Source organism: Podarcis gaigeae (assembly GCF_964106915.1).
Source record: "Podarcis gaigeae genome assembly, chromosome: 4".
Taxonomy (NCBI): domain Eukaryota; kingdom Metazoa; phylum Chordata; class Lepidosauria; order Squamata; family Lacertidae; genus Podarcis; species Podarcis gaigeae.
The window spans coordinates 51,564,959-51,583,227 of NC_139677.1; the positions used below are offsets into that span (position 1 = coordinate 51,564,959).

The 18,269-nt window shown below is 40.9% G+C and overlaps 1 protein-coding gene across 5 annotated transcripts; it reads left to right on the plus strand.

Moving 5' to 3' along the window:
- The first annotated feature begins 1,914 nt into the window (after positions 1-1,914).
- U2AF1 (U2 small nuclear RNA auxiliary factor 1) lies at positions 1,915-17,952 on the plus strand. 5 transcript variants are annotated; one of them, XM_083734836.1, is made up of 10 exons: positions 1,958-2,073; positions 3,823-3,910; positions 6,381-6,411; positions 6,979-7,045; positions 7,783-7,849; positions 10,506-10,555; positions 11,816-11,914; positions 13,646-13,779; positions 14,387-14,479; positions 17,680-17,952. In XM_083734836.1, exons 6-10 carry the CDS (start codon positions 10,526-10,528, stop codon positions 17,831-17,833), a joined length of 510 nt encoding a protein of 169 aa, XP_083590962.1. In that variant the 5' UTR covers positions 1,958-2,073; positions 3,823-3,910; positions 6,381-6,411; positions 6,979-7,045; positions 7,783-7,849; positions 10,506-10,525; the 3' UTR covers positions 17,834-17,952. The 5 variants fall into 5 exon arrangements, with proteins under 5 accessions (XP_083590959.1, XP_083590958.1, XP_083590960.1 ...); XM_083734834.1 differs by lacking the exon at positions 7,783-7,849 and having other exon boundaries at positions 1,925-2,073; XM_083734835.1 differs by lacking the exon at positions 6,381-6,411.
- The last annotated feature ends 317 nt before the right edge of the window (positions 17,953-18,269 follow it).

Consider the following 18,269-nt stretch of genomic DNA (forward strand, 5'->3'; position numbering starts at 1 on the left):
ATTAGCTAAAGTGATACCTCAGGTTAAGAACAGTTTCAGGTTAAGAATGGACCTCCAGAATGAATTAAGTTCTGAACCCGAGGTACCACTGTGGAATGGGTTACTTCTGATCAGCATGCACATGATTTTATGGTGTAATTTACTGAATTACTTCTTGGTTCAGGAGTTTTGTGGGTTCCTCCCTTCTCAATGGGCAATTTCTTGTGATCGCACATCCCCTGTCATACTACAATAGTTTTTCACAATACATTCAGCATGAGAGTCATATTTATGCCAATGAGGAAAGAACACTGTAGCTTGACAAAAGCATGTTCCCAGATAATGTGAATACAAGGTATGTGGGTGGGCTGGTTAGCTCTCCTGCTTCCATTTTCCTCCCTGTAGACGTGCACCCAAGATTCTGTTCTTCCACCCTGCCAGACTGTGGGTGTTTATTGTCAGATAGATGTTTCTCATGCATTCAAGTTTTTTGGCAGTGTCCTCACATCATCAAAATGCCAGCCCATTTAAAATTCCCATCAAAATTCCCCACCCCATTTAATCCAGATTTGCAGTTTCTGGAGGAAATCCAGCAGCAGCCAGCATGGTCCTGTATCAGTCACAAAGCCACCTTGTTGGTGTGGGTTTTGTTTAAAAAACCTGGTTGCAAAACTGCTGAAAAAAGTTTTGAGCTGATAAAAGAGGCTGCCCATACATTTTATCCTGCCCAACTGATGTTTCCATGGATGATCAAGCCCCCAAAGTATTAATCTGACTTGACCCTGTTAGGTGAGATTTGTCATCTCACAATAACAAGAGTGGTCCCTCCTCACCCAGGATAGATGAACTTGGGAAGAGGCAGGGTCTGTACTAGGAAAGAGAAGTGTCTGCTCTCACCTGCTTAAGACTATCATTAGCAGACAGAGGACATGCTTCTGGCATGTGGCAAAGGATGACAGTCAAGAATGTCCTTGGAAGTCATTCTTGGGGGAGGGGGGTCAACAGAAGGTTACAGGGACCCTTTGTCAAACAGAAGCAGCTTTTGGTATTAGCTTACTGAACCCTCTTGGCAGAGTGGCAGGATAAGTGTTGTGCAAATCGGCTTTCAATTGTTTTACTGAACCCCACTCTCTGGCACAATGGTTAAGTAAAGAAAGATTTCATTTTTGTTCACTGTCTGTCTGTATAAAACCCCTCCTGCTGCCATCAAATACCATTTGTAGAGAGAGCAGTAGGAGTGAAACGAGAGATGAGCCAAAAATCTTAATTAAAAAAGTAACTTTTTTTTAATTCTCAGGGACCATCTTCCCACATATCTTGTAAGGATAGCTAAGATGATTTACCTTACAGAGCTGCTGGAAGGATGACGTCTAAAGGCAGATTACCCTCCGTTTCTGGTAGATCACCGCCTCCCTCATGCAGAACCGCATGCTATTAGCTTATTCACCAGCCTGTGTCCACACACACAAAAAAAGTCCGCCCCCCCCCCCACCGCACTGCGGACCTCAAAATGCAGTTCAGACTAACTAAATTTTAAAGTATCTCTATCGGCACCTTCACACAACACATTCTAGGGCTTTTTCCTGCCCGGCTTTAAATGCAAATACAGACATTTTCTTGGAACAGGGTACAGTTGCAGCAGCAAGGACCGGAGTCTGATCTGATTCCTTCCCAAATAAACTTTAATTTAATAATGGAACCAAGTATGGAAGAGTGAGTGACAAACCGAGACACGGCAGCTAGGAGCAACTGCCCCTATGGAGAAATCTCCGGGGTGGGCGTATCCCGAATGGCGATGGAAGAAGAACCAAGGGGGGGGGGAGAGGGAGAAGCCAAGTCACCCCGCGCTGGCGCATGGCGGAGACAGCTGCACCAGGCGCGTGCGCGAAGCCTTTCCCCGCAGCCCCTGCCTTACGCGCTGATTGGTCGCCGGCGCTTGATCGTTGCAGCGGGTGGCGGGCGGCGAGGCCGTTTCCGGCGCGGGGTTGTGACGTCTTAAGCGGGGTGCCGAGGTGTCCGGCGGGCGGCCGGGCAGGGCAGCTTGTAGGAGATGGCGGAGTATCTGGCCTCCATCTTCGGTACCGAGAAAGACAAGTGAGTGGGTTCTTCCTCCCCCTGGCCTGCCCTCTCTCTCCAAGGGCGGGGTCCGGCCTACGCTTGCGGGGTGGGTGAGGGGGTTGGCGGGGCCTGTGTCAGCGGGGGCCATTCCTAACAATGGTTCCCCACGAGGAGCCCTTTTTTTCCTCGCTCTCTCGTGCGCGTGCGCGGTTCTTGGCTGTAGAAGCCTCGAGCGCGCGAAACCTCCTTCAGCCCTTGTTCCGTTGCTTCTGCTGCAAAGTGGCTGCCTCGTGCAAGCCGGAGCGGCGCTCCCTATTGGACCTTAGCGGGCGCGATACTTCCTTCCCTCACGAGCCGAGGGAGGGAGCGCGCTCGCTCGCTCGCGCGCCTGCCCGCCCGCCAACAGCCCAGGGGGCGCGCGCACCCTTCCGGAAAAGGGCTGATGGCGGGCTCACGACTGCGAGGAATCCCCAGATCCAGTATTTTTTTCCCTCTGCTCTCCTCTTGGTTTTCCTCATGAGTTGAATGAGGAAGGGGAAGGGCCGGCGCTGCTAAAATGGTCGGTCTGGCAGCAGGATCGCTGCTGAAGATCTCGTGGGGGGAAATCCCCTTGTGTGTCTCCGAGACGTAACGCTTTCTCATCACGCCTAAGGAGTTTTGAAGGGGCGCAGAGTTTGTTCTGTTAGTGCAACTACAGCCTCAGTAGAAGTGTTCAAGCTGGCTTTCATGATCACACTCAAATCTATCTATCTATCTATTAAAAGGTACATGAGGTAGAAAACAGTACATAATATTTTAGAGGAGGAGGGTTGTGGCCCTTTGAGCTGAGGACATCTGCCTTCCAGCCCACTTTTCTGTTCATAGGGAGAGGAGGGAAGCAGGTCTCAATCTATCTAAGCTGAAGAAACTCCATTGCGCACTACTAAACTTCATGTCCCTGCACTGCTACTGGGAGGAAGCAGTAAACGTGAATTTCCTAACTGGGCAGAAACAGTAAAAAACAGACCATGCAGCATGTTCTATTTTACTTTCATTGAAAGCCATTTCTGGGGGCAGCTTACTACTATGCTACACAAGTTAGTGCAGCACTGAGCAACTGAATGTCTCCAACTTGCAGACAACGGTGCAGAAGACTCATTATCATATGTATACAAGTGTTGTCACATGCCTGCCAAAACCACACTTTTCAACTTTTCTATGGTGTGGAAATAAAGCAGCGGATGTCTGCAGTTCACACCTATGATATGAATGTTCCCACCCCATCTACTATCCAACATGCCCTAGTAGTGGACAAATGGAGAGAGGAGAAAGTACCATAGGTTGAGGCAGCGCATCTGCTTGTTTTATAGACGGTCCCAAATTCAATCCCTAGCCTAGCATGTCCAGTTTGGACTGGGAAAAGACTCCTGTCAGAAACCCTGGAGAGCTACTGAGTGAAGACAATGGTGAACTCTAGTAATTGACAAGGATGCACATCTGCCCTCAGACCCCAACTTACAGCTTTCACCATTCTCAGTTTTAGAGAAGGCGATACTTTAAAACAGCCAATATCAATTGTAGTTGAATCATTGCTAAAATAGATATGAACTAGGACAGGAACGGAGAACACCTCTTCTAGACCTCAGGACTCCACTGGCCATGCCTTGGCTGGCCCTGCTTCACAAATCAAGTGCTTTTGCCTGGCCAGAGTGTATTCTTTTGATTAATAAGCTTAGCTATAACTCCATAACTAGTTTGTATAGAAATGGTTTCAATTGATACAATTTTTGTGTCTTTTGGTTTCAGAGTCAACTGTTCTTTTTACTTCAAAATCGGAGCATGCCGTCATGGAGACCGGTGTTCTCGGTTGCACAATAAACCAACATTTAGCCAGGTTGGTGTAAATTTTTTTGGTAGAAGTCTTACATCCAATGCAGCCATGACTTTCAGAGCTCCAATCTGTGATTGTTAAATCTGAGAAACTATAAAAGTGTCATGTATATATTTGTTGATTTGTCCTTGAGTTGCTATTCATTTCTTTTACTCGCCCTTTGAAATATTTTTTAAAAACTTTAATGGTTGCAGAATTTCCCCCCATAATTTTTCCAATATTAGATGTCAGCCAGTGGTAACCTCCTGGGTAATATTTAGCAACTATATAGCTGGTTTTTTATTTAAAAAATGGGCCAGATTCTCTCTTGTAAACCAGGGATAGCCAAAATGGTGTACTCCATGTGTTGTAGTGTAACTGCCATAGTCCCTGAGCACTGGCCACTACTTCCTTGGCAGGAGTAATGGGAGTTGAAGTCTAACAACTTGGAGGACACCATGTTGATTGCCCCTGGTGTAAGTGTGCATGTTTTCAAATTTAACCAAAATGCCCTGACAAAGCGATTCTGTGAAATAGCAAAAATGCACATATCCTTACATTCTAAGAGATGGTGGCATTTGCAGATGTCTTCTCTACTACTTTATATTTCCAAGTATAGCATGTGTGGAATTCAGAGCAATCCCTATAAAATGAGTGGGGGCTGTGTAACAGTATGAGAGCAGCATAATCAGTTTCAAAACCTTTAAAGTAGTTTGAGAATATAGGCTAGCATAAGGGTTCCCAAACTGTTGTTCACAAACCATCAGTGATCCACAAGCTTCATTCAGGTGGTCCATGGTGTGCCCGTAAAAATACAATGAAAAATCATACAGCATCTAGCACAGTGCATTATAATTGCTACAGTGAGCAGAGAAAACGTTAAGTGGTCCACCAAGACCCTAAGCCATTTTCATGTGGTCTTTGTAACTACTGGGTTAGCCTGTACAGATTAAAGCTGGTTGGGATGATCACATTCAGTTTGGTTGCTACAATTTTGTTTAATTTATTTTTGAACTCTAATTTTATTTTTAAAAATATCCAAGCTCCCTTATATCTTAGCCTGCTCATCGCTTTCAACTAGTTAAGATTGACATAGTCAAAATACAAAACAAATAACTTCACCAACTTCAATACTTAAGCATGAAGTAAAGTAGAAAGAGGCAGTAAGGGAGAATGTGTTCACAGACTGACTGCTTGGGCAACTCTTAAAGCTAAACTCCTATGCAAACTTACTTGGGAATAAATGCTGTTGAACGTAGTAAGACTTTTATGAGAGTACATGTAGACGAGCAGACTGGAATAGTTTGGAACAATAGCTTGTCTTATACTTTGATCCACCTAGTATATATGCCATAATATTGTTGTGATCCACCAATTTAACATCATAGTTTGATGCTCCACTGATGCCAAGAATTTGCATGTCCTCTCCTGAATATTTAATTGTAGTAAATCAGGAGTTGAACTGAGCTGTGGTATCTGCATTTATTTGAACTTTGTAATAAGAATGCCAAAGCAGATGATTAAATGTGGCAAGCTTTTGTCAATTGTAGTTTAGGGTGCATTCCAATAGCTTCTGTGAGTGGAATCAACTTAACAACATGATTTTAGCATCCTGCCTTCTGTGCAGCCCTCCTTGTGCCCCCATAATCTGCTCCAAAGTGTTGGTGAGGAGACCTGGAGTGAAGCTGGGCTTATGGGGAAGAAGAGGAAGCAGAGACCCTGTTGTTGTGCACTTGCACAGTGTTGAATTTCAGCTTCAGTCAGGGGTATTTACATCTGTTGTAATGACTGATAGAACAGTTAAGATATCGTTATTAGGAATCTAGGATTGTTTGGAAGATTTTAACTTGCATCTTCTAGATGTGGAGGGACAATTTCTGTATCTTGCTTTTTCAATAGAATTTTGATCTTTGTCCCTCCATTATGCACATCCCATTTATATATGTGCATTCAAATACTATTTCGCAGTTCGGTCAGCTAATCTGATCTGTGACTTAAATTTAAGAGTCTTCTTTCCTGCTTACTTAAACCAAATAATTTGGCTTAATAAATTAATGTCACAATGTGTTAGGTACTGAACAAGCAGTGAATATATATTGTGTTCCTACTGCTACTACTGAAATTGTTTAGTAATTCAATGTGGTTTAAAAGACTACCATGCTAGTTCCTGCCCAGCTTGCACTAAAATAGAGTTGCAGGTGAGAGAAAGTTGCAAGTACTCTCAATTAGAAATAGGCTAAAAACAGTCAACAAATGTAGATTTATTTTGTCTCTACCGTGGCTAGGGACCAGAGGTTAACACTGGCTGGTTTTATAAAAACAAAAAAGCTCTGAAAACAATGTTTTCTTTAAATACAGTTGGTTATATTAAATTTGAATGAAAGCTCATGAAAACTAACATTTTAATTAAGTAACACTGAGCTACTTACACTAATATGGACATTAAAACTCTGAGATATTAGATTACTAACTTAAACATGGTTTGTTTTTTCAGACAACTTGATTTTAAGAAGAACGATACAAATGTAAGGTTTCAAGTCTGCCTGGGCAAATCCTTCAAGTAGAAAGCACAAAGGCTGAAAGGATATTCTTTCTTTAAAGATCTGCAAACTGAACATTTAGAAACTCATATTATTTAAACAGAAGTTCCACCAAGGAATTGCTTGTTTAGAGAAATTGAAGAATCCTGTTCCTTGTGGCAGTGGCCTTTTGTTAGAAAGGCACTGCATATTGGGGGCACCATGTAGCATTTTTTACGACCCTCCGTATTTGATAGGATTAAAATTAGACTAAATTTAGGCCCATGCTAATAAGTTACTAAAATAGTATATTGCTAATTCTCCTTCTGGGAGCTGAGCTGAGGATGCCTCCCTTGATAAGCCAATAGTACAACTTCTTGGTGAAATTAAAACTTGTTTACATAATATGACTGAGTGATATTTCAAAACATGGTGCAAATAAAAAAGAAAATAGTGTACCATTTGAATATAATTTTATATTAAGCTGTTCACAAAAAAGTTGTCTCTTTGCAATTGTCTATTATATGCACAGCAGCCAGTAGAATTCCCCTTTTTATTTTTTTTTCCCCGCAGACCATCTTGATTCAAAACATCTATCGTAATCCCCAAAACAGTGCACAGACGGCTGACGGCTCACACTGTAAGTCCCACAGTTGGAGAAATTTTTTTTAAGAATGGTGTTAAAGAGCCCATTCCTAAATATGAGAAAATCATGTTGGCTTCTGAGCTGCTGACATAAAGCTGTTGCAAACAGGACAAGTGACGGAACTCTTACATCAAGCATTTGTCAAATGCCTATGTTATGTGCAAAAAAAAATGGTTAAAAATGATTGGGTTTTTTGGTTCAAAACTTCCCGTATAAGGACATGAGCATTAAGACATGTTCATTGTTTATAGTACATCTTAGGCATATATCAAATGACTTGATATTTTAAAATCTGAAAACATAGGCTTTTTTGCCATATACGGTAAGTGATACTTGGGGATTTTTGGTTCACCTTAACATTCTTAGGCAATAGAGATTTCATAACAGCCTTATTATTGTGTGTTACAGTGGGATCTAGTTCCTGACAATTTTCAACCTTTCCATATGTTAAGGCTATTTATTGCTTTAGGTTCAAGATTTATGATAATAAAATGCCATTAGATGCATTTTAAATAAATGCAATAATAAGTGTTGTGAGATCTCTATTTTTTTCCTCAATACTAGGGTGGTTCAGAAGGGTCACAAGTCAAATGGCGCATATTTCCCTCGGGAGAAAATAACATTCTCTCTTTCAGCACTGAGACTCAACTAAAAGTGATCACCACAAGGAAACCAGTTTCTTGTTAAAACTTATTTTCCATAATATAAAGTTGTTGCGTTTTGTATTTCAGACCATTGCCCTCTTGAACATTTACCGTAACCCTCAAAACTCTTCCCAGTCTGCTGACGGTTTGCGCTGTAAGTTCATACAAGTTCCTTCACTGGTTCCCTGGGCTTGATTGTCAGAGCTCAGTGTCAACTGAAGCTGGTCTACCATTTTTAGTTTAATGGAGCAAACTGATCACATTTTATTAAATGTGCCTGAAATTTTTGGTCCTTCACATATCCCATGCCCAACCCACCCCCCCAAAAAACTTGTTTCCTCTGAAACTTTGGCTACCTGCCTATTTTATGAATTTTTTAAAGGGACACATTTTAAAGTTTTCTTGAGCAATGGCGCTCTCTACACCATCCTTGCCATTGGCCTCCATCATTTTAATGTGTCCTTGCTTATATTTAATGTCACATATTACTGTTATCCAAAGGCTAGGTCAACAGCTTATTAACTTAACTCAAGCACTTATCCATCTGTTTACAGATGTTAAAATCACTTTAATTTGATCTCTCTGCATAGGTACGGTTAAAATTCCTTCCTTGCTTTAAAATCTGAAATTATGAACTGATATTCATTTATGGGAAAGTGTGGAGATTGTCTTGAACTAATTCTTAACACTTGTGTAGTTATAAACTGTGAAAATATTTGCCTACTGTACATCAGTAGAAGTAAGTGATTTAAATGGGTAAATAATTGAGCTAATCTGTCATTTGCTCTTGAAGCAGTTAAACAATGCAATAATTAAATGACTTATCGTTAAGCACAGTCTGGTATTTACAACACTATTTCTACTAGCACTGCTAAATGATATTCAGTGTTACGTTCGTATCTGGGCATGTGCTAAAATTTCCACCAATCTGGTATAAGTAATTCATGCTGCAGCTGCATGGTTTGCTGTGGAGCTCTTTTTATTTGTCCGGAATTTACTGGCTGAACAAACATAGCAGCAAGTCTCTTTAAAATGATAGTTCAAATGTAATGTTTAAAATTTGGTCTCAGTTGAGTAATGCTGCTTGAGAAATCAACAGCCTTTTGCTGTTTTAGGAATTGCATGGTTTGTTATAGTTACCTAGCAAATATTTACATTGTTTAACTATTCTGCTTTCCATATATGTCATATAGTATTATCCGTTGTGTCTAGTAGATGGTGTACTTGTTCAACCTAGTAAAACACCATCACTTAATTTGGTTTGTTTTAGTTTATGTCTTACAGGAAAATGGTTTTACCAAGTTTTTAAAAAATCACATATGGCAACAATTGATATGTGTTGAAAAACCAAAGTAGATTTTTAAAAATCTTGTTAATTACTATTTTATTTCTGCTGACAACTGAGAAAACAGTTAGCTATTAAGCTATCTTGATATTTTGGTTTGGGACAGTTTAATCCATTTTTATCAAGCTCATAGTGTATTTTAAATGGGATTCGACATCTGTCAGTCAACATTTAGTTCCTAATTCAATAGTATCCCTTTAAACTAAATGTAGAGTTATAAGTGTGGTCATAGTTTAATTGAAAATAGATCCAAGAGTGGATCTCAGCTACTTTTTCTATTCATTAAAGGTGGTGGGAAACCGAATTTTGAAAATACCATAGAATTTTCCCATCCTTAAGTATTTTGGATTTATATATGAGAGGGTAAGATGCTTTCTAGAACTGCAGACCACTCAGGGTCAGATAGCTATACATATAAAGTTTTAAATTGTGCTTAATGTATGCTAAAATGCTATAGCCGTCAGTTTTTGCCATACATACTGGTTTGAAATTCATATTTATTTATTTAAAACCTCCCCTGTTTATGAACAGGTTGCCTAGATGCCTGCAAATGCATACTTAAGGGCATGGAAATAATATAGCATGACTTACTTTAAATATTCTGAAAAATGTGAAGACTGAATTAGCTTTTGGAGCAAAATTGGGTTCCTTTCCCCTGTCAGTAAGCCTAGTTTTGCTAATTTGAAGGAAGTAGAAACATGTTAACTTAATATTGCGTTCAGTAAAGCATATGAATTGTGAACAGCTTTAATTAGCAAACTAATTATAGTGTACATGGTCAGACTCTAAGGGATGCTGCTCTGCTGTCGTAAGGTATTCAGCAACAGAAGTGGGGGACATTTTTAGTAGTTCCTTTTACCCACTAAAATCCCTACCCCCAAAAAAACCCTGCACCAGAGGATTGGGGAACCCTCAAGCACATTTGGAGGGAGGGAAGCCTGCTTGAGAAAGAAGGATTTGCTGAAAATTTCCTTCTTCCCTGTTCAGAGATGCCTGCTGTCAGTAGAGCAACACCTGTTGGATTCCACTGTTTGCTTTTAGAATAATTTTAAAATTAAATTCCCTTATACAGTATTTTATTTCTCCCCTTATTTGAATCCTAGTACATTCTTCAAAGGCTGTTCAGGAAAATCTGGTGCACTAAAATTAAGATAGTTGGAGCTGGGGGCGGTTGCATTCTGTATCAGATCAGTTTCCTTAGATTTAAACCATTCTCCATGGAAGTGTGTTATCTATCAGGTTACTGATTAAATCTATTAAGAGATTGTTGTGATTGTTTTTTCTTTAGGGGCTTGGCAGAACTGTTTGTGGTTTACTCCTAATGGTTAGCTACATATTACGTATTTTTTACTCCAGTAGACGGCTTCTACTTACTTTTCTACTTACATAAAATATTTTTAATGTGCTCAGAGTCCTTTGCCTTGTTTGAGATTAGATTCTAATTAATATGGCTTGGTATTTGCAGGTGCTGTGAGCGATGTTGAAATGCAGGAACATTATGATGAATTCTTTGAGGTATGTTACACTGAGTAATGCTTTGAAAATTTTATATAAATGAGAACATCAAGCACAGTTAACATTATAAGCTTTGAAGTTTATCTTAGAGCAAAAGATGAACAAAATTATGCCAGATACTCTTCATCAGCAGGAGGGGAATATTTGAAATTCTTTGTTCCTTAGATTCATCTTAGTAAAGTTTATCTGGCCTAAGTAATAATTCCCTGTAACAAACAATAGATTATGGGGAAACATAATGAGCAATATCCAGCTAGTGTCTCAAGCCTGTAGGCCCCACCAGACCACTTTGGACAAACCACACACCAAGATAGTTTGACATCAGGCATCAAAAAGTTCAACCTGTGGTTGCAAAGGAAGAATTGGGAAACTACTTAAACCAGATGTTTTCAACCTTTTTGAGTCCATGGGTCCCTTGAGCAACTTCCTCTCACCCTTTTTTTGAACACCCTCCCTTCTGGAGTGTTTCCTCAGTCTCCTGTCTCCTTTCTTTGGGAGTCGTCCAGGTGGCTGCAGCTCCCGCCCCTGTTCTCTGAGCTGCCCCACCTCACCCCAAAGAGAGTTGCCTCCTCACATCGCCCCACAGGCGCCTGGGCAGAGGATGCCCCCAGCCTTAGTGGCCTAGCGGAGACTAGCCAAAGGTGAACATGCACCTTACCTTGGGAGGCCGCAGTGGCAGAATTTCAAATACTCCCCACCCCTGAACAAAGTCAGGGCAGACCCATTGAAAGAAATGGGCTTAAATTACTTAATTTTAATTCATTAAATCTGCTCTGAGTGTTAGTGACACAGGAGATCGCCCATTTTATTTTTCAGTCTTCAGTTATTTTAGTTTCAGTTGTGTAGTTTAATTTTGAATTCTTATTTGTTAAAAGCTATTTATGTCCTGCCTTTCTGGATACAAATGCTTCCAAAGTGGCTTACAAGTAACATCAAGATGCAGCCTTTGAAACAATAGCAATATATAAACATATCAACATATAAAATTGTCACGATTTCCCCTACAGGGCAGTTGGTGGTAGATGGGGAAGAGAGCAGTTAGGTCAAACAGGCTCTCAGGTCTGCACCTTCCTGCTTCCTTCTGAAATCCTTCTCAATTAGACATCTAGTGGTAGATGGCCCTGTGGGGGGAATAGGGATAGAGCAATTGCCAAACCCTATGTAGCCACGAAAAACAGATTAAATGCCAAGTTGGTGATGTATAGGCTTGCTAATCCATCTAGTTTAGATTAAATTAACACTCATTTTTTCTTCATTTAGGAGGTCTTTACAGAGATGGAAGAGAAATATGGTGAAGTAGAAGAGATGAATGTCTGTGATAATCTTGGAGATCATCTGGTTGGAAATGTATATGTAAAGGTAAGATATAAAAAGTCCACAACTGCTGATCAAAATCTTTAAATGTCTTGTTTTGTATATTTGAAAAGTAACTAGCAGTCTTGAATAGTTAGGCTATGTGTAGAGCATAAATATTAATGAATACTTTCAAATGAAACCTATTAAGCCCAGCAAGAAATGTAAATAAAGAAATGTGGTGAATGAACTAAAATGCTATCTCCCTTATCTGACTATCTGCTTCGTTTCTATTTCCCCCCAATATCACACTCACCATGTCTGTAGACACTTAATCCTCTTAATTGTAGAGTGCTGCGAACCTAGCAGTTCAAAAGCACGTCAAAGTGCAAGTAAATAAATAGGTACCGCTCCGGCGGGAAGGTAAACGGCGTTTCCGTGCTCTGCTCTGGTTCTCCAGAAGCGGCTTAGTCATGCTGGCCACATGACCCGGAAGCTGTACTCCGGCTCCCTCGGCCAGTAAAGTGAGATGAATGCCACAACCCCAGAGTCGGTCACGACTGGACCTAATGGTCAGGGGTCCCTTTACCTTTACAATGGAGCAACAAATGTTTAGAACGACTTTTCAGATTGGGATTCATATATGGAATATTTGTACATGTACTCTTTTCCCATCCCTGCATTTTAACATTACAAAGTAATTGGTTCTTGTATCTTAACTATCCCTGATTCAGGTCTAGCCTGAGGAATTTTCCTTTTTTTATTCTCAAAAGTATACACTTCACGCCAGGCATTGGTCAGCACTATAGCTACTTAAAGTGGTTGTTAAATTGTGTAATTCTGTCTAGGATTTTCCAACAAAGAGAATGTAGTTTACTAAAATTATTATTATGACATAGGAAACTATTAGGCAAATCTAAGGAACATCTAAGAAAAAAAACTAGAAAAAGCAAAATAAAAATAGCCACTGAAGTGCAGTTGGATAGTGAACTAATGGTGCTAAAAATGACCTAAGTGTTGCTGGAGTATATCTTGGAACGGTAGCTGCCTCATCCACTTGAATAAGCAGGGTTTATTAAAATCTTTTCAGCTGACACTGGTGAAAACATTTCCCAATTCATTCTTTCCTTGGACAGGCAAAACTAGACACAGATGTGTGCCCTTCTATTTAGAAATATGCTGCTACTCAAACCAATTTTTTTGCTTTCATATTCCCTTCCCTGACCAATACATTTGGGTCCAAGATACTTTGATTATTGTTGTCAGAATACAGTACAATGAAACTGTTAATTGTATTGTTATTGTCAGTCAACATTGAATACAGTATCTAACTTTACTACAAGCAACTGGTACATTTCTATAATGGACAGACTACATTTAGTTTACTTCATATGAACATATATTGGTTCTTTTTTTTCCTTTTTAGAAATTTAACAGAGGATTTTTAAAAAAAGGATTATCAATAAAAATGTAAACATGACAAAAAATAAATGGTATATGAAGAATAATGATACCTTTCAGGGACACATTAAGGATATACAGTAATCTTGATTCTAATAAAAGTATATCATGTTCTGAAAGAATTCTGCCCTTATGCGTTGATATGCTATTGACGTGCTGCTTGTGTCCCTGTCCCCCCCCCCCCGAAACATGCTTCCTTACTATTTCACTAAGACTACGTAAATGAATCTTTTGTGCTTTCCTAATTTTCATGTTGGCACTGAGAATCATGTCAGTTCCTAGTAATATATAAAAGTGGAGACTTCATTTTTGTAAACTTAGCCTTCTTTTTTCCAGTTTCGACGTGAAGAAGATGCAGAAAAGGCAGTGATTGACCTGAACAACCGCTGGTTTAATGGGCAGCCAATACATGCAGAGCTCTCCCCTGTGACAGATTTCAGAGAAGCTTGCTGCCGCCAGTATGAAATGGGGTGAGTAAACCGTTTTCTGCTGTCTCCATTTTTTAGGTGATTTTGAAATGCTTTTTTGTGTTAAAAAATCATGAGTGACAGGACACTGCTCCATGGTTTTGAATCCTGATTTGCCCTCTGTGAATGGACATATTCCCTCCATTCACAGAGGGACCTGGGATCCAGTAGAACAGGCTTCCTCAAACTGCCCTCCAGATGTTTTTTGGCCTACAACTCCCATGATCCCTAGCTAGCAGGACCAGTGGTCAGGGATGATGGGAATTGTAGTCTCAAAACATCTGGAGGGCTGAGTTTGAGGAAGCCTGCAGTACAGACTCCTGCTGTACTACAGGACAGGAAGAGCGTTTTTTAAAAAAATTCCCCAGCCCCCTGCAATGCCTCTCCATTGCTGTCAAGGTTTCCCAGCTCAACATAGCAGATTTTAAAGGGGATGCATGAGGATTAGGAGATCAGCAAGAAATGCTACCCTCTTCTGGCAGGAGCATCCTCTTAGTGGAACACCACTCATAGAACAGTCCCGCCAGCAGAAACTTTGTTAGAATCTAAGCCAATAGCATTTCCTTAATCATCATCAAAAACCTTGCGTTGTTGTTTTTTCCCCCTCAAGGGAGTGTACACGAGGAGGTTTCTGTAACTTTATGCATTTGAAACCCATTTCTCGAGAATTGCGACGTGAGCTGTATGGCCGCCGCCGCAAGAAGTAAGTGCTGCTTGTTCTTTTATATTAAAAATGTGTGTTTTTCTACAATGGGAGAACTTGCAGGTAAGCTAGGTGGTGCGATACTACCAAATTTGTCACAGCTTATGAAGATGAAGACTGATGCAAGTACCAGCAATTCATGGTTTTCATGTTGCTTCCCATCCCATTTCAGTTGAATGCAAGTAACTTTAGCAAACTGAAAACTGAATGCAGTGGCTGACAAGCTGAGCTATTAAATGTTGGAGCAATAAATGTGCACTTGTTATATTGCTGAAACTGAGCTTGTGCTGACCAGTTTGTTACATAATTCTAATTGGTGCTTATTGTTTAAATGTTTCTATGTAAGCAGCTTTGTGAAGTTTGCCTAGAAAAGTGATACATAAAGTATCTTTCAATATTTATTTATTATTTAAGTTTCATTTGAAATCAGTGCTTCATTCTGAAAAAAAAATCTCAGTGAACTTCTTAATCTCTTATTTTCTATTGCCACCTACCGCTGTTTAAAACAAAAAAGCAATCACAAGTGATATCCAAGTACGACTCATTGAAATCAATGGCCTTAAGCTGTTGTTGTTGTTATTATTTATTAAATTTCCGTACTGCCTAAGTTACTTAGTCCATTGAACAACATCCAGTGTCACACCAGCAGATGCAACATGAGTCCTGCTCCTCCCTTCCTGCTGCAGGGGAGAGGATGAAAAACAAGTCTCATTTGTGCAAGCAGAAGTGTTGCACAAGCATGGCTCCACAACTGGAAATCAGCCATTGATGTCAGTGGGTCTGCTTAGAGTTTGACTGATGTTGGATATCACCCGTTTTGTCAACGAAAAGTTAGTCAGTTGCTCCAAGAAATTCCAGATATTTCTCTGGAATGAGTTTGCACATCTTCCCCATGATGCAAGAGAAAGCTCTATCTGCTTTTCCCAAGTTTAGCTGTATTCACAGCTCTACAAATGCTACTTTTGGGGGATTGGATCTATTATATAATTATGCCAGAACATGCTGGTTTAAAACCTGAATGGGGCACAGTAGTAGTAGTAATAATAATAATAATAATAATAATAATAATAATTATTTATTTATACCCCGCCCATCTGGCTGGGCCTCCCCAGCCACTCTGGGCGGCTTCCATAAAAACCAAAAATACAGTAAAATATCACACGTTAAAAACTTCCCTGAACAGGGCTGCCTTAAGATGTCTTCTGAATGTCAGGTAGTTGTTTATCGCTTTGACATCTGCTGGAAGGGCGTTCCACAGGGTGGGCGCCACTACCGAGAAGGCCCTCTGCCTGGTTCCCTGTAGCTTTGCTTCTCGCAATGAGGGAACCACCAGAAGGCCCTCGGCGCTGGACCTCAGCGTCCGGGCAGAACGATGGGGGAGGAGACGCTCCTTCAGGTATACTGGACCGAGGCCGTTTAGGGCTTTAAAGGTCAGCACCAACACTTTGAATTGTGCTCGGAAACATACTGGGAGCCAATGTAGGTCTTTCAAGACCGGTGTTATATGGTCTCGGTGGCCGCTCCCAGTCACCAGTCTAGCTGCCGCATTCTGGATTAGTTGTAGTTTCCGAGTCACCTTCAAAGGTAGCCCCACGTAGAGTGCATTGCAGTAGTCCAAGCGGGAGATAACTAGAGCATGCACCACTCTGGCGAGACAGTCCGCAGGCAGATAGGGTCTCAGCCTACGTACCAGATGGAGCTGGTAAACAGCTGCCCTGGACACAGATTTGACCTGTGCCTCCATGGACAGCTGTGAGTCCAAAATGACTCCCAGGCTGCGCACCTGGTCCTTCAGGGGCACAGTTACCCCATTCAGGACCAGGGAATCCTCCACACCTGTCCGCCTCCTGTCCCCCAGAAACAGTACTTCTGTCTTGTCAGGATTCAACCTCAATCTGTTAGCCGCCATCCATCCTCCAACTGCCTCCAGACACTCACACAGGACCTTCACTGCCCTCACTGGTTCTGATTTAAAAGAGAGGTAGAGCTAGGTATCATCCGCATACTGATGAACACCCAGCCCAAACCTCCTGATGATCTCTCCCAGCGGCTGCATGTAAATGTTGAAAAGCATGGGGGAGAGGACAGAACCCTGAGGCACCCCACAAGTGAGAGCCCAGGGGTCTGAACACTCATCCCCCACCACCACTTTCTGAACACGGCCCAGGAGGAAGGAGCAGAACCACTGTAGGACAGTGCCCCCAGCTCCCAGCACCTCAAGACGGTAGTACATAATTGGGAACTACTTGTTTGTCACCTGCTACATATGCTTGGTAAAATGCTCCTCTCTGAAGGATAATTCATAATTGAATTTAGGATGTAGTTGTGTAAGTTTTGAAATGTTAGAAAAGGATGTTGCAGAATATCACAGCACACAAATTCTGTATTTTCCTTGCATCTGGTTACCCTCCTCTATGTGGACCACTTCTGCAAGCTGCTAAATACATAGTAGTATTTATATACAGTTTGGCATATGCACAGGCTCTTACATGTGAACCCGATTCAAGCACACAGCATATTGGGACAAATGTTGTTGGGTCTAGCACTGCTGCCTCTGATGTAGCTCAGCTGGATGATGGCAGGGCCTGGGGGAAGGTAGGAGCCAGGAATGGAAACCAGCAAGGTCTGTGCTGGCACAGCCATCTTAATTATGCTTGCCCTACAATTAATTGGTGTATGCTGCGGGGCAGGGCAGTAACAATCATGTTTGATATTGTACTTGTAACCTGCCCTAGGACATAAGAAAAGGAATCTAATAAAGAATAAGAATTAGGAAGTGGCAAGAGGGCACTTTGCTTATTTACATGTTGTTTTTTCCAAAGGGTGAAGACATTTACTAAATATTGAAATACTTTTTGACCTCTTAAAATTGCCTTTTTATAAATGCCTAATGTGTGTGTTCTGTTGTTGCCCTCTTCTAATGCAGCTATATTTGGCTGCAAACGAGACTCCACACCCTTCAGCTCCATCCATTTGGAAGAGGGCAATTACTTACCAGGACCAAAGCACTGGTCTCCTAGGTTACTAACAAAAAGTATGGGCAGTACAGTTTTAGTATTCAAAAAAGCAGTCTCTTGTGTAAAAACCTTGAAAAAGTTTTTTTTTTTTAAGGTTTGTATTTGAGCAGTTGTTGCTTACATAGTCTTGATGCAAGGACAAATGTGAGAAAGTTTTTCACTGTGCTCATTTTTTTCTACCAGGCATAGATCCAGGTCAAGGTCCCGTGAACGTCGCTCTAGATCCAGAGATCGTGGTCGCGGAGGTGGAGGAGGTGGTGGTGGTGGCGGCGGTGGTGGTGGCCGAGAGCGTGATAGAAGGCGGTCAAGAGATCGTGAAAGATCTGGACGATTCTGAGCCATGCCATTTCTACCTTATCTGTTAGAAAGTGTTGTAGTTGATTGACCAAACAAGTTCATAATGAAAACTTTTTTTAAAAGATGGGCTTCTGAATAAAAATTTGTAGTGATACAGTTTTCTTTGCGTAACTGATTTCTTATGGAAAAAAATATTTCTTTGACCTTGATGAATGATTTGGGTGGGGTGGGGATTGCTATGTACTGCAGAAGAGCTGGTTTTTACATTTGGATATGCATTAAATTGTTCATGTATATAATACAAAATATTATATACATTAAATTGTGCATAAGCAGTTACTCATTTAAGTTTCCCTCTTTTGTTATGCTTTCTGCTTATTTAGGTTAGCATAGGCACCTCTAAATGAAAGCTGTGAAGGAGCATTTCTTTACTCGGACAAGATGCTTAGTTATATAAATCTGTATGTTTCTTTGTT